Source organism: Aquarana catesbeiana, linkage group LG11 (genome assembly GCF_042186555.1).
Source record: "Aquarana catesbeiana isolate 2022-GZ linkage group LG11, ASM4218655v1, whole genome shotgun sequence".
Classification (NCBI taxonomy): domain Eukaryota; kingdom Metazoa; phylum Chordata; class Amphibia; order Anura; family Ranidae; genus Aquarana; species Aquarana catesbeiana.
In genome coordinates this window covers 174,858-189,638 of record NC_133334.1, presented here as the reverse complement: position 1 = coordinate 189,638, position 14,781 = coordinate 174,858, and the positions used below count along the sequence as shown (strand labels likewise).

At 54.4% G+C, this 14,781-nt stretch overlaps 1 protein-coding gene across 1 annotated transcript in view; it reads right to left on the bottom strand.

The window, feature by feature from the left end:
• The window catches only part of OTOG (otogelin), a 310,396-nt gene that overhangs the window by 195,818 nt on the left and 99,797 nt on the right, over nucleotides 1-14,781 (bottom strand). The window contains exons 23-26 of the mRNA XM_073605993.1: nucleotides 13,818-13,956; nucleotides 13,559-13,693; nucleotides 5,682-5,828; nucleotides 3,230-3,349 (exon numbers count right to left, since the gene is read on the bottom strand). Coding sequence (XP_073462094.1) covers nucleotides 3,230-3,349; nucleotides 5,682-5,828; nucleotides 13,559-13,693; nucleotides 13,818-13,956 — 541 coding nt within the window. The remainder of the gene's footprint in view (nucleotides 1-3,229; nucleotides 3,350-5,681; nucleotides 5,829-13,558; nucleotides 13,694-13,817; nucleotides 13,957-14,781) is intronic.

Genomic DNA, 14,781 nt, shown 5'->3' with positions numbered 1-14,781 from the left:
GAGACCACCGCCGGCAGAGACCGCTACCGGCAGAGACCGCCACCCGCAGAGACCGCCACCCGCAGAGACCGCCACCCACAGAGACCACCACCCACAGAGACTGCTACTGGCAGAGACCGCCACCCACAGAGACCACCACCCACAGAGACCGCCACCAACAGAGACCACCACCCACAGAGACAGCTACCGACGGGGACCGCCACCCACAGAGACCGCTACCGACGGAGACCGCCACCCACAGAGACCACCACCCACAGAGACTGCTACTGGCAGAGACCGCCACCCACAGAGACCACCACCGACAGAGACTGCTACTGGCAGAGACCGCCACTCACAGAGACCACCACCCACAGAGACTGCTACTGGCAGAGACCGCTACCGACGGAGACCGCAACCCACAGAGACCACCACCGACAGAGACTGCTACTGGCAGAGACCACCACCCACAGAGACCGCCACCCACAGAGACCGCCACCCACAGAGACTGCTACTGGCAGAGACTGCTACCGACGGAGACAGCCACCCACAGAGACCGCCACCCACAGAGACCACCACCCACAGAGACCACCACCCACAGAGACCGCTACCGACGGAGACCGCCACCCACAGAGACTGCTACTGGCAGAGACCGCTACCGATGGAGACAGCCACCCACAGAGACCGCCACCCACAGAGACCGCCACCCACAGAGACCGCCACCCGCAGAGACCGCTACCGGCAGAGACCGCCGCCGACAGAGACCGCTACCAGCAGAGACCGCCACCGCCAGAGACCGCCACCGACAAGCCGCTACCGGCAGAGACCGCCACCCGCAGAGACCACCACCCACAGAGACCGCCACCCACAGAGACCGCCACCCACAGAGACCGCCACCCACAGAGACTGCTACTGGCAGAGACTGCTACTGGCAGAGACCGCTACCGACAGAGACCGCCACCCACAGAGACCGCCACCCACAGAGACCACCACCCACAGAGACTGCTACTGGCAGAGACCGCCACCCACAGAGACCACCACCGACAGAGACTGCTACTGGCAGAGACCGCCACTCACAGAGACCACCACCCACAGAGACTGCTACTGGCAGAGACCGCTACCGACGGAGACCGCAACCCACAGAGACCACCACCGACAGAGACTGCTACTGGCAGAGACCACCACCCACAGAGACCGCCACCCACAGAGACCGCCACCCACAGAGACTGCTACTGGCAGAGACTGCTACCGACGGAGACAGCCACCCACAGAGACCGCCACCCACAGAGACCACCACCCACAGAGACCACCACCCACAGAGACCGCTACCGACGGAGACCGCCACCCACAGAGACTGCTACTGGCAGAGACCGCTACCGATGGAGACAGCCACCCACAGAGACCGCCACCCACAGAGACCGCCACCCACAGAGACCGCCACCCGCAGAGACCGCTACCGGCAGAGACCGCCGCCGACAGAGACCGCTACCAGCAGAGACCGCCACCGCCAGAGACCGCCACCGACAAGCCGCTACCGGCAGAGACCGCCACCCGCAGAGACCACCACCCACAGAGACCGCCACCCACAGAGACCGCCACCCACAGAGACCGCCACCCACAGAGACTGCTACTGGCAGAGACTGCTACTGGCAGAGACCGCTACCGACAGAGACCGCCACCCACAGAGACCGCCACCCACAGAGACCACCACCCACAGAGACCGCTACCGACGGAGACCGCCACCCACAGAGACCGCCACCCACAGAGACCGCCACCCGCAGAGACCGCTACCAGCAGAGACCGCCACCGACAGAGACCGCCACCGTCAGAGACCACTACCCGCAGAGACCGCCACCCACAGAGACCGCCACCCACAGAGACCGCCACCCACAGAGACCGCCACCCACAGAGACCACCACCCACAGAGACCACCACACACAGAGACCACCACACACAGAGACCACCACCCACAGAGACCACCACCGGCAGAGACCACTACCGGCAGAGACCGCCACCCGCAGAGACCGCCACCCGCAGAGACCGCCACCCACAGAGACCACCACCCACAGAGACTGCTACTGGCAGAGACCGCCAACCACAGAGACCACCACCCACAGAGACCGCCACCAACAGAGACCACCACCCACAGAGACAGCTACCGACGGAGACCGCCACCCACAGAGACCGCTACCGACGGAGACCGCCACCCACAGAGACCACCACCCACAGAGACTGCTACTGGCAGAGACCGCCACCCACAGAGACCACCACCGACAGAGACTGCTACTGGCAGAGACCGCCACCCACAGAGACCACCACCCACAGAGACTGCTACTGGCAGAGACCGCTACCGACGGAGACCGCAACCCACAGAGACCACCACCGACAGAGACTGCTACTGGCAGAGACCGCCACCCACAGAGACCGCCACCCACAGAGACCGCCACCCACAGAGACTGCTACTGGCAGAGACTGCTACCGATGGAGACAGCCACCCACAGAGACCGCCACCCACAGAGACCACCACCCACAGAGACCACCACCCACAGAGACCGCTACCGACGGAGACCGCCACCCACAGAGACTGCTACTGGCAGAGACCGCTACCGACGGAGACAGCCACCCACAGAGACCGCCACCCACAGAGACCGCCACCCACAGAGACCGCCACCCACAGAGACCGCCACCCGCAGAGACCGCTACCGGCAGAGACCGCCGCCGACAGAGACCGCTACCAGCAGAGACCGCCACCGCCAGAGACCGCCACCGACAGACCGCTACCGGCAGAGACCGCCACCCGCAGAGACCGCCACCCACAGAGACCGCCACCCACAGAGACCGCCACCCACAGAGACTGCTACTGGCAGAGACTGCTACTGGCAGAGACCGCTACCGACAGAGACCGCCACCCACAGAGACCGCCACCCACAGAGACCACCACCCACAGAGACCGCTACCGACGGAGACCGCCACCCACAGAGACCGCCACCCACAGAGACCGCCACCCGCAGAGACCGCTACCAGCAGAGACCGCCACCGACAGAGACCGCCACCGTCAGAGACCACTACCCACAGAGACCGCCACCCACAGAGACCGCCACCCACAGAGACCGCCACCCACAGAGACCACCACCCACAGAGACCACCACCCACAGAGACCACTACCGGCAAAGAGCACCACCCACAGAGACCGTGTACACTCTACCTATATACTGTAACAATGTATCGGGTGGAACTCTGATGATCATTTTACCTCGGTGGCCGCCCAGCTATTCCCGAATTCCTGAGGGTTGCTCAGCTCGTAGCTGTCTGGAGATCTCATCTCATTCACTGTTTTTAGGTCAAAGTTTCCACAAAGTCCGGCCAACAATCCCTGAAATGCCAGAAAAAAGCATGATGAAGGGGGATATGGAGGATATCAGGGAGAGGCAAATGATGAGATCAGGTGAAGGGGGGAGATGAGATCAGAGAGAGGGGGGAGATGAGATCAGAGAGAGGGGGGAGATGAGATCAGAGAGAGGGGGGAGTTGAGATCAGGGTATGGGGGGATAAGAGATCAGATTGGGGGAGATGAGATTAGAATGAGGGGAAATGAGGAGAAAATGGAGATGGGGTGTAGATTAAATCAGGTTGGGGGAGAGGAGATCAGGGTATGGGGGGAGATGAGATCAGGGTGAAGGGGAGATGAGATCAGATGAGATCAGGGTATGGGGGGAGATGAGATCAGGGTATGGAGGGACATGAGATCAGGGTGAGGGGGGGAGATGAGATCATGGTGAGGGGGGAGATGAGATCAGATGAGATCAGGGTATGGGGGGACATGAGATCAGAGAGTGGGGGAGATGAGATCAGAGTGAGGGGGGAGATGAGATCAGAGAGTGGGGGAGATGAGATCAGAGTGAGGGGGGAGATGAGATCAGAGTGAGGGGGGAGATGAGATCAGAGAGAGGGGGAGATGAGATCAGAGAGAGGGGGGAGATGAGATCAGAGAGACGGGGAGAGATGAGATCAGAGAGAGGGGGAGAGATGAGATCAGAGAGAGGGGGAGATGAGATCAGAGAGAGGGGGAGATGAGATCAGAGAGAGGGGGAGATGAGATCAGAGAGAGGGGGAGAGAAGAGATCAGAGAGAGGGGGAGAGAAGAGATCAGAGAGAGGGGGAGATGAGATCAGAGAGAGGGGGAGATGAGATCAGAGAGAGGGGGAGATGAGATCAGAGAGAGGGGGAGATGAGATCAGAGTGAGGGGGGAGATGAGATCAGAGTGAGGGGGAGATGAGATCAGAGTGAGGGGGGGGGGGGGGATGGGATCAGAGTGAGGGGGGAGATGAGATCAGAGTGAGGGGGAGATGAGATCAGAGAGAGGGGGAGAGAAGAGATCAGAGAGAGGGGGAGATGAGATCAGAGAGAGGGGGAGATGAGATCAGAGTGAGGGGGGAGATGAGATCAGAGTGAGGGGGAGATGAGATCAGAGAGAGGGGGAGAGAAGAGATCAGAGAGAGGGGGAGATGAGATCAGAGAGAGGGGGAGATGAGATCAGAGTGAGGGGGAGATGAGATCAGAGTGAGGGGGGAGATGAGATCAGAGTGAGGGGGAGATGAGATCAGAGAGAGGGGGAGATGAGATCAGAGTGAGGGGGAGATGAGATCAAAGTGAGGGGGGAGATGAGATCAGAGTGAGGGGGAGATGAGATCAGAGAGAGGGGGAGATGAGATCAGAGAGAGGGGGAGAGATGCGATCAGAGAGAGGGGGAGAGATGAGATCAGAGAGAGGGGGAGATGAGATCAGGGTGAGGGGGGAGATGAGATCAGAGAGAGGGGGAGAGATGAGATCAGAGAGAGGGGGAGAGATGCGATCAGAGAGAGGGGGAGAGATGAGATCAGAGAGAGGGGGAGATGAGATCAGGGTGAGGGGGGAGATGAGATCAGAGAGAGGGGGAGAGATGAGATCAGAGAGAGGGGGAGATGAGATCAGAGAGAGGGGGAGATGAGATCAGATGAGATCAGGGTATGGGGGGACATGAGATCAGAGAGAGGGGGAGATGAGATCAGATGAGATCAGGGTGAGGGGGGAGATGAGATCAGGGTATGGGGGGAGATGAGATCAGATGAGATCAGAGTATGGGGGAAAGATGAGATCAGAGTATGGGGGAGATGAGATCAGGGTGAGGGGGGAGATGAGATCAGAGTATGGGGGAGATGAGATCAGGGTATGGGGGGAGATGAGATCAGATGAGATCAGAGTATGGGGGAGATGAGAACAGGGTGAGGGGGGAGATGAGATCAGAGAGAGGGGGGAGATGAGACCAGAGGGGGGAGATGAGATCAGAGTGAGGGGGGAGATGAGATCAGAGTGAGGGGGGAGATGAGATCAGATGAAATCAGAGTATGGGGGGGGGATGAGATCAGAGTATGGGGGGAGATGAGATCAGATGAGATCAGGGTGAGGGGGAGATGAGATCAGATGAGATCAGAGTATGGGGGGAGATGAGATCAGATGAGATCAGGGTGAGGGGGGAGATGAGATCAGGGTGAGGGGGAGATGAGATCAGAGAGAGGGGGGAGATGAGACCAGAGGGGGGAGATGAGATCAGAGTGAGGGGGGAGATGAGATCAGAGTGAGGGGGGAGATGAGATCAGATGAAATCAGAGTATGGGGGGGAGATGAGATCAGAGTATGGGGGGAGATGAGATCAGGTCTACTTTACCTGCCACCGAGGTCCCGCTTGCACATGGACGGTCGTTCGTTGGTCCCACAGGATTGTGATGTCCTCCCAGGGAAAGTGAACAAAGGTAAAGAATCCGGCCTGCCAGATGTGCAGCTCCTGCCGTTCATCCATAATGCTGGCTGTACTCTGATATATAAGAACAGATCATCAGACCCGACCCCTCCACTCCCTGCCTGTAACTACACTCTGTTCCTGACCCTCCAACCAAAATGTGGTCCCTTTCCATCACCAACCAGACTGTGCCGGTCCCTTCCATCCAAACCTTCCTCCATCACCAACCACATTGTGCTGGTCCCTTCTGTCACGGAACGTCCCACACTCCTCTTGAGTGCTTCCGTCATATACCACTCCCTCCCAGTCTGTATACAGATATCCCAACCTCTCTGAGCACAACACAAGGCAACACTTGCTTGTTGCTACCAAGAACTGACTTTATTCAGAACCAGAATACAGTCTTATATACACAGGAGAAGATTATTCTAACAATACAAACGTAACCTAATTAACATGAGCTAATTATCTAATCCTTTATACAGCCTAGGTGACTGAGACATGACCTTTCGCCCAGACTTGTGGTCACCGAGCTTCACACAGTTATATCAACACAAATAACAATGGGTGAAAAGACTCTTAGAGCCACACTAGACTTATTTACAATAAACACATTATAGCAGAATTGATGACATTAGCATTTAACAGTACGAGTCCCAACGGTATAAATCAGTCACCATTCTAATATGGCATATAAAGGGTTCCCAGAGTCTGTGTGTTTTTGGGGGGACATGGAGCTGAATCCAAAGTAACACCAACCCCAGGGTCCCCAGGCATACAGCTCACAGAGAGCACCATTCCCCCAAATGCTAGGGCCCATAATCAAAAGGCAACAGGCCCACACCCAGTCCTCTCCAACAGCCTCTGTTCTGGCTAGGTCTGTGACATTTCTCCTCTTTCGGCAGGAGACTAACACAGGAGGAGACCCCAGACGGGTTGACTCCGAAGTTAGTCCATAGTTCCAGTCCTCTAATGCCTGTACCCACACAGTACCCCAAATAAATTATTCCAAACAGAGTATTACTCACCCAGCCAACCTCTGCCTCTCTCAGAGAACATATCTGCCGCTGGGGAGAGGCCTGGACTGGCCCTTCTCCCTGGAGTCCTTTCTGCCGCTGGAGAGAAGACAGGGGGACTGGGCTCACTCTGTCATGCCTTTGGGGATCGGGGCCCACTGCCCAGCATCCCTGGGGTATACAGGTGAAGACTGAAGTCCCATCCACCTTCACAGGAAATCCATCCTCTGTTAGTTGAGGGCAGAGTCCAGCAGTCCTCAGCCCTGTTGCCAGCCCTTCTGCTGGAAACCCCACACCATCTGTTCCGGCTAACTGTTGGAGAGGGAGGCCGACTGCCCCGCCTCCCTGGAACTCTGTAGTTGTTGCCGGTGCTGGGCAGAGGTTGGTAGCACTCTGCCCTGTTGCCAGCACTTCTGCTGGGGACTCCGCATCCTCCGCTCCGGCTAACCGTTTGGGAGTGGAGGAAGCCAGCCACCTGCCCCAACTGTGTAGCTGCCATTGGGGAGGTGAGCCGGCTACTTCCTTTTCCATTCCCTCATCTGGCTGCTGGGATGACATGTCGATGGTACTGTCTCCCAGGTACACGGATCTTTGCTGGGGAGGAAAGCCCACTTCCTCCACCCTGGCCAACTGTTGGGGAGGGACAACACACACCTCCTCTCCCTTCTCCCCCTGTATCTGCTGCTGGGAAGTGATTGTCATCTTCTCACCCTGAGCCTCCACAATTGCTGCAGATGTGGGGCAGAGGTCTTGGACCCTCTGTCCGGTTGCCAGCACTTCTGCTGGGGGTTTGCCAGGTGGTTCCTCCTCTACAGAAACGTCTATTAAATCCCCAGTCTCTGGAATTGGTAAAAGTGTGGGACAGAGGTCTTGGACCCTCTGTTCAGTTACCAGATCTTCAGCTGGAGAAGTTTGTTTTAACTCCATAGATGCTGCTGGCAGAAAATCACATGTCCCTGTCAGTGTTGTGGGAGAAAGGCCGACTACCTCTTCTCTCAGGAAGGCTGAAGCCACTGTTGGTGCTGGGCAGAACACAGTGAACTTTGGCCCTGATAGCAGCTCTTCTGCTGGAGGCTCATCAGGTTGTTCTTCCTCAGCAGAAAAGTCTATCAAATCCCATGTCTCTGCAACTGGTGTCTGGGGATGGAGGTTCACCATCTCCTCTCCGTGGAACCCAGAAGATGTTATCAGTGCTGGGCAGAGGTTAGCAGAGCTCTGACCTGTTGTCAGCACTTCAGCTTTGGGGATGGCAATCTCCAGATTTTCCACTGCAGATTCTCTGGCATGCTGCTGGACAGGCACATTCCTCCATCCAAGATCATCCCATGCAGAAACAGGATCATCAAGGTCAGTCAGCACTTGCTGCATCCGCCATAAGACCTCCGCCTCCATAGCTGTGGGGGCAGGTTGGCAAAGCACACTATTGCTCTGCCACATTGCCGACTCTTCAGCCAGGATTTCAGGGTTGTCAGCTGGTATTTCCTGATAGTCCCAGGCAAAGGGAGCCCAGCCCTGGCACTGAGCAATGTCTAGCAGCCGTCTGTAGGCGATCTCTAGCTCCCATTCCTGAACGGCCAGAAACTCCAAATCTTCCTGTGCCCAGTGCACTTCCGAAATGTTTAGTAGCCCTTCTCTGAAATCCATGATTTCGTCCACCCGCCGCTCCAAATCACTCCCAAAGTTAGGGTCCCCTGTCAGCTTCACAAACAACAGTCCCAAGCCGCCGTAGCTTAAGCCTTCCGTTGGGCTGTCATCCGCTATCCAGGGACATGCTTGGGATACATGCCACCGGAGGGCTCTGTAGCTCTCATCCAGCTTTATCTCTGCCCAGACCAGCCTGCTTAATTCAGCTGTCTGCTTCTTGTGTGGTTTTTCTCCCAAAAACCGCACCCGCAGTCCGTACTGCGACCAGTACCTTTCCTCGATGGAGGGGAGAACTTTTCCCTGGTGTCGCTGCTCACGGGCTAGCGCTTCCTTCCAGAGTTTGCAGCGAATAGAATCACACCATCCCAGCAGGACCTGCTCCGATACTGGTCCTCTGTGATGTATCTGCATCTCTCGCAACCTCCTTCTGAATTCCTCATCCATGGCGGCTGGTATCTGTACCTCTCCTCTCCTGCTATCTGGACCTTGGATCCAGATGGAAGTTTGGATGTCCCAGACTTCAGGAAGCTTTCCCGCTGCTTGCCACCAATGTCACGGAACGTCCCACACTCCGCTTGAGTGCTTCCGTCATATACCTCCCAGTCTGTATACAGATATCCCAACCTCTCTGAGCACAAACAAGGCGACACTTGCTTGTTGCTACCAAGAACTGACTTTATTCAGAACCAGAATACAGTCTTATATACACAGGAGAAGATTATTCTAACAATACAAACGTAACCTAATTAACATGAGCTAATTATCTAATTCTTTATACAGCCTAGGTGACTGAGACATGACCTTTCGCCCAGACTTGTGGTCACCGAGCTTCACACAGTTAATTAACACAAACAACAATGGGTGAAAAGACTCTTAGAGCCACACTAGACTTATTTACAATAAATCCATTATAGCAGAATTGATGACATTAGCATTTAACAGTCGAGTCCCAACGGTATAAATCAGTCACCATTCTAATATAGCATATAAAGGGTTCCCAGAGTCTGTGTGTTTTTGGGGGGACATGGAGCTGAATCCAAAGTAACACCAACCCCAGGGTCCCCAGGCATACAGCTCACAGAGAGCACCATTCCCCCAAATGCCAGGGCCCATAATCAAAAGGCAACAGGCCCGCACCCAGTCCTCTCCAACAGCCTCTGTCCCGGCCAGGTCCGTCACACCTTCCATCCAAACCTTCCCCCATCACCAACCACATTGTGCTGGTCCCTTCCATCCAAACCTTCCCCCATCACCAACCACATTGTGCTGGTCCCTTCCATCCAAACCTTCCCCCATCACCAACCACATTGTGCTGGTCCCTTCCATCCAAACCTTCCCCCAATACCAACCACATTGTGCTGGTCCCTTCCATCCAAACCTTCCCCCAATACCAACCACATTGTGCTGGTCCCTTCCATCCAATCCTTCCCCCATCACCAACCTTATTGTGCTGGTCCCTTCCATCCAAACCTTCCCCCAATACCAACCACATTGTGCTGGTCCCTTCCCACCCAATCCTTCCCCCATCACCAACCACATTGTGCTGGTCCCTTCCATCCAATCCTTCCCCCATCACCAACCACATTGTGCTGGTCCCTTCCATCCAAACCTTCCCCCATCACCAACCACATTGTGCTGGTCCCTTCCATCCAAACCTTCCCCCATCTCCAACCAGACTGTGCTGGTCCCTTCCATCCAAACCTTCCCCCAATACCAACCACATTGTGCTGGTCCTTTCCCACCCAATCCTTCCCCCATCACCAACCACATTGTGCTGGTCCCTTTCATCCAAACCTTCCCCCATCACCAACCACATTGTGCTGGTCCCTTCCATCCAAACCTCCCCCCATCTCCAACCAGACTGTGCTGGTCCCTTCCATCCAATCCTTCCCCCATCACCAACCACATTGTGCTGGTCCCTTCTATCCAAACCTTCCCCCCATCTCCAACCAGACTGTGCTGGTCCCTTCCATCCAAACCTTCCCCCAATACCAACCACATTGTGCTGGTCCCTTCCATCCAAACCTTCCCCCAATACCAACCACATTGTGCTGGTCCCTTCCATCCAAACCTTCCCCCAATACCAACCACATTGTGCTGGTCCCTTCCATCCAAACCTTCCCCCAATACCAACCACATTGTGCTGGTCCCTTCCATCCAAACCTTCCCCCAATACCAACCACATTGTGCTGGTCCCTTCCATCCAAACCTTCCCCCAATACCAACCACATTGTGCTGGTCCCTTCCATCCAAACCTTACCCCATCTCCAACCAGACTGTGCTGGTCCCCTCCATCCAAACCTTCCGCTGTCGCCAACCACATTGTGCTGGTCCCTTCCATCCAAACCTTCCTCCATCACCAACCACATTGTGCTGGTCCCTTTCATCCAAACCTTCCCCCCATCACCAACCACATTGTGCTGGTCCCTTTCATCCAAACCTTCCCCCATCACTAACCACACTGTGCTGGTCCCTTTCATCCAAACCTTCCCCCATCACTAACCACATTGTGCTGGTCCTTTCCCACCCAATCCTTCCCCCATCACCAACCACATTGCGCTGGTCCCTTCCATCCAAACCTTCCCCCATCACCAACCACATTGTGCTGGTCCCTTCCATCCAAACTGTCACGGAACGCCCCACACTCCGCTTGAGTGCTTCCGTCATATACCGCTTCCTAAGTTCTGGAACACGAGTCCAATGGATCTGGCTATAGGAACCCCAAGAACTAGACAACACCAGTCTTGGAGTACATCAGAACTACCTTTATTTTGAGATCTCACAGACCTTTATACAGCAGGGATGACTCAAAGCTAACCTAATTAACATGACCTAATTTACTACAAAATGTACCCAGACCAGATGACAGTCTTGTGGGCACCGAGCTTCACACATTAATACAATTAACAATACAAACAACAATCTACCCCCTCCTCAGCCTAGACCATTCGTCTATTAGCCAGTGCTGGTGGCTAATGTGATCAGCTCTCTCAATTAACATAAACACATGTTGATAACACCAGCATCTCCTCACAGGATGTGTCCCAGCAGAATGAATCAGTCTTATCAGCAGGGGGCTGCTGGAGGAATCCCCCCTCCCTCTTCAGGGACACAAATATACAGTAAGGAGTCCCCATACAATATATACATGACTGAGTCCGATTAATACAGTTCAGACTGGATTTCTCATTCACCTCAAATGCTAGGGTCCATAATCGGTGGGCAACAGGCTTGCACACAGTCCTCTCCAACAGCCTCCGCTCTGGCCATGTCCGTGACACAAACCTTCCCCAAATACCAACCACATTGTGCTGGTCCCTTTCATCCAAACCTTCCCCCAATACCAACCACATTGTGCTGGTCCCTTTCATCCAAACCTTCCCCCATCACCAACCACATTGTGCTGGTCCCTTCCCACCCAATCCTTCCCCCATCACCAACCACATTGTGCTGGTCCCTTCCCACCCAATCCTTCCCCCATCACCAACCACATTGTGCTGGTCCCTTCCCACCCAATCCTTCCCCCATCACCAACCACATTGTGCTGGTCCCTTCCATCCAAACCTTCCCCCAATACCAACCACATTGTGCTGGTCCCTTCCATCCAAACCTTCCCCCATCACCAACCACATTGTGCTGGTCCCTTCCATCCAAACCTTCCCCCAATACCAACCACATTGTGCTGGTCCCTTCCATCCAAACCTTACCCCATCTCCAACCAGACTGTGCTGGTCCCTTCCATCCAAACCTTCCACTGTCGCCAACCACATTGTGCTGGTCCCTTCCATCCAAACCTTCCCCCATCACCAACCACATTGTGCTGGTCCCTTTCATCCAAACCTTCCCCCATCACCAACCACATTGTGCTGGTCCCTTTCATCCAAACCTTCCCCCATCACTAACGACATCGTGCTGGTCCCTTCTGTAATGAAACCGCTTCCTACACTCTGCTTGGGTGCTTCCATTAGTATACAGCTTCCTCCAGACTGAACATAGATATCAGATATTACCAACCACATATTGCAACCAAGAACCATGCAAGACTAGCTCAGTTAGAAAACTGGAACACACTTTAGAGCGCCCTAGCTGTGTATGCGGTCAGAGGAGGACCCTAGCCATGTATGTGGTCAGAGGGGGACCCTAGCCATGTATGTGGTCAGAGGAGGGCTCTAGCCATGTATGTGGTCAGAGGAGGGCCCTAGCCATGTATGTGGTCAGAGGAGGGCCCTAGCCATGGATGTGGTCAGAGGAAGGCCCTAGCCATGTATGTGGTCAGAGGAGGACCCTAGCCATGTATGTGGTCAGAGGAGGGCCCTAGCCATGTATGTGGTCAGAGGAGGGCCCTAGCCATGTATGTGGTCATAGGAGGGCCCTAGCCATGGATGTGGTCAGAGGAAGGCCCTAGCCATGTATGTGGTCAGAGGGGGACCCTAGCCATGTATGTGGTCAGAGGAGGGCCCTAGCCATGTATGTGGTCAGAGGAGGGCCCTAGCCATGTATGTGGTCAGAGGAGGGCCCTAGCCATGGATGTGGTCAGAGGAAGGCCCTAGCCATGTATGTGGTCAGAGGAGGACCCTAGCCATGTATGTGGTCAGAGGAGGGCCCTAGCTGTGTATGTGGTCAGAAGAGGACCCTAGCCATGTATGTGGTCAGAAGAGGACCCTAGCCATGTATGTGGTCAGAGGAGGGCCCTAGCTGTGTATGTGGCCAGAAGAGGACCCTAGCCATGTATGTCTTCAGAGGAGGACCCTAGCCGTGTATGTGGTCAGAAGAGGACCCTAACCATGTATGTGGTCAGAGGAGGACCCTAGCCGTGTATGTGGTCAGAAGAGGACCCTAACCATGTATGTGGTCAGAGGAGGACCCTAGCCGTGTATGTGGTCAGAGGAGGACCCTAGCCATGTATGTGGTCAGAAGAGGACCCTAACCATGTATGTGGTCAGAGGAGGACCCTAGTCATGTATGTGGTCAGAGGAGGACCCTAGCCGTGCATGTGGTCAGAGGAGGACCCTAGTCGTGCATGTGGTCAGAGGAGGACCCTAGCCGTGTATGTGGTCAGTGTAGTCATCTGTCAGGTTGAGGGACATCCCAAACTCATCACACTTCATCCAATAGGACGATTCCTGTTACTATGGAGAAAGTTACCGGATTTCCGCTGTCATCATCAAACAGGATCTGCGATTCTCCCACATTGATGGTGATGGATTTCCTGCAGATGGTCCCAGCACTGTAACAATTCACGTTTTCTACAATCACTGAGAAGATTGTTGGTGTCAGACTCTGAAAGGCAAGAAAACTCTGTCAGTCGGGTGACACCGAATGCGGCTGTACAGAGGGATCCGCCCACAAGTCATGACCAATGGACAGTCGTCATATAATGGGGACAAGAGACACCACCTCTCACCTTCACCAGATGAACTTTACATGTTCCTAGGAAATCAAAGGCCAAACCATCAAATGTTCGGAAATGGCGATCGCCGTAGAAGGTGCACATGGCCGGACAGGGCCGGAAGGAACACTGGAAGGATCCATGATGGCAAACACTGCAAAATGGGTTGCAAAACATTGTCAGCAGAAACTTCATTCACAGAAGTCATTCCTTCTCAAGCCAAATTGTGGTCACCAAATACTGGACACATCACAATCTGTGTGTGTGGTCACCGACCATTGGATACACAGTGATCAATCTATACATGTGGTCACCGACCATTGGATACACAGTGATCAATCTATAAATGTGGTCACCGACCATTGGATACACAGTGATCAATCTATACATGTGGTCACCGACTATTGGATACACAGTAATATATACAGTACATGTGGTCATGGATTAGTGGGGCAGTCAGAGTCCGGATGTTGTGTCTGCAGGAACCTGATACATTGTAGAACACAAAGTTCCCCAGTAGGAGCCATGAAGTCATGTAAAGATTAGAATAAGAGTTTAGGGTTAGGGTTAGGGTATAGGTTAGGATAAGGATTAGGGTGAGAGTTAGATATAGGGATAGAATGAGAGTAAGGGTTAGGGATTGGGTTTTGGTTAAGAGTAGGGTATAGGTTAAGGTTAGGGTAAGGATTAGGGTTACAGTAAAGATAAAGATTAGGGTTTGGGCTAAAGTTATGGTAAGAATTAAGATTATGGATTGGGAGAGAGATAGGGTTAGTGTTAAGAATAGGGTAAGGATTAGGCTAATGCCCCGTACACACGGTCGGACTTTGTTCGGACATTCCGACAACAAAATCCTGGATTTATTTCTGACGGATGTTGGCTGAAACTTGTCTTGCATACACACGGTCACACAAAGTTGTCGGAAAATCCGATCGTTCTGAACGCGGTGACGTAAAACACATACGTCGGGACTATAAAC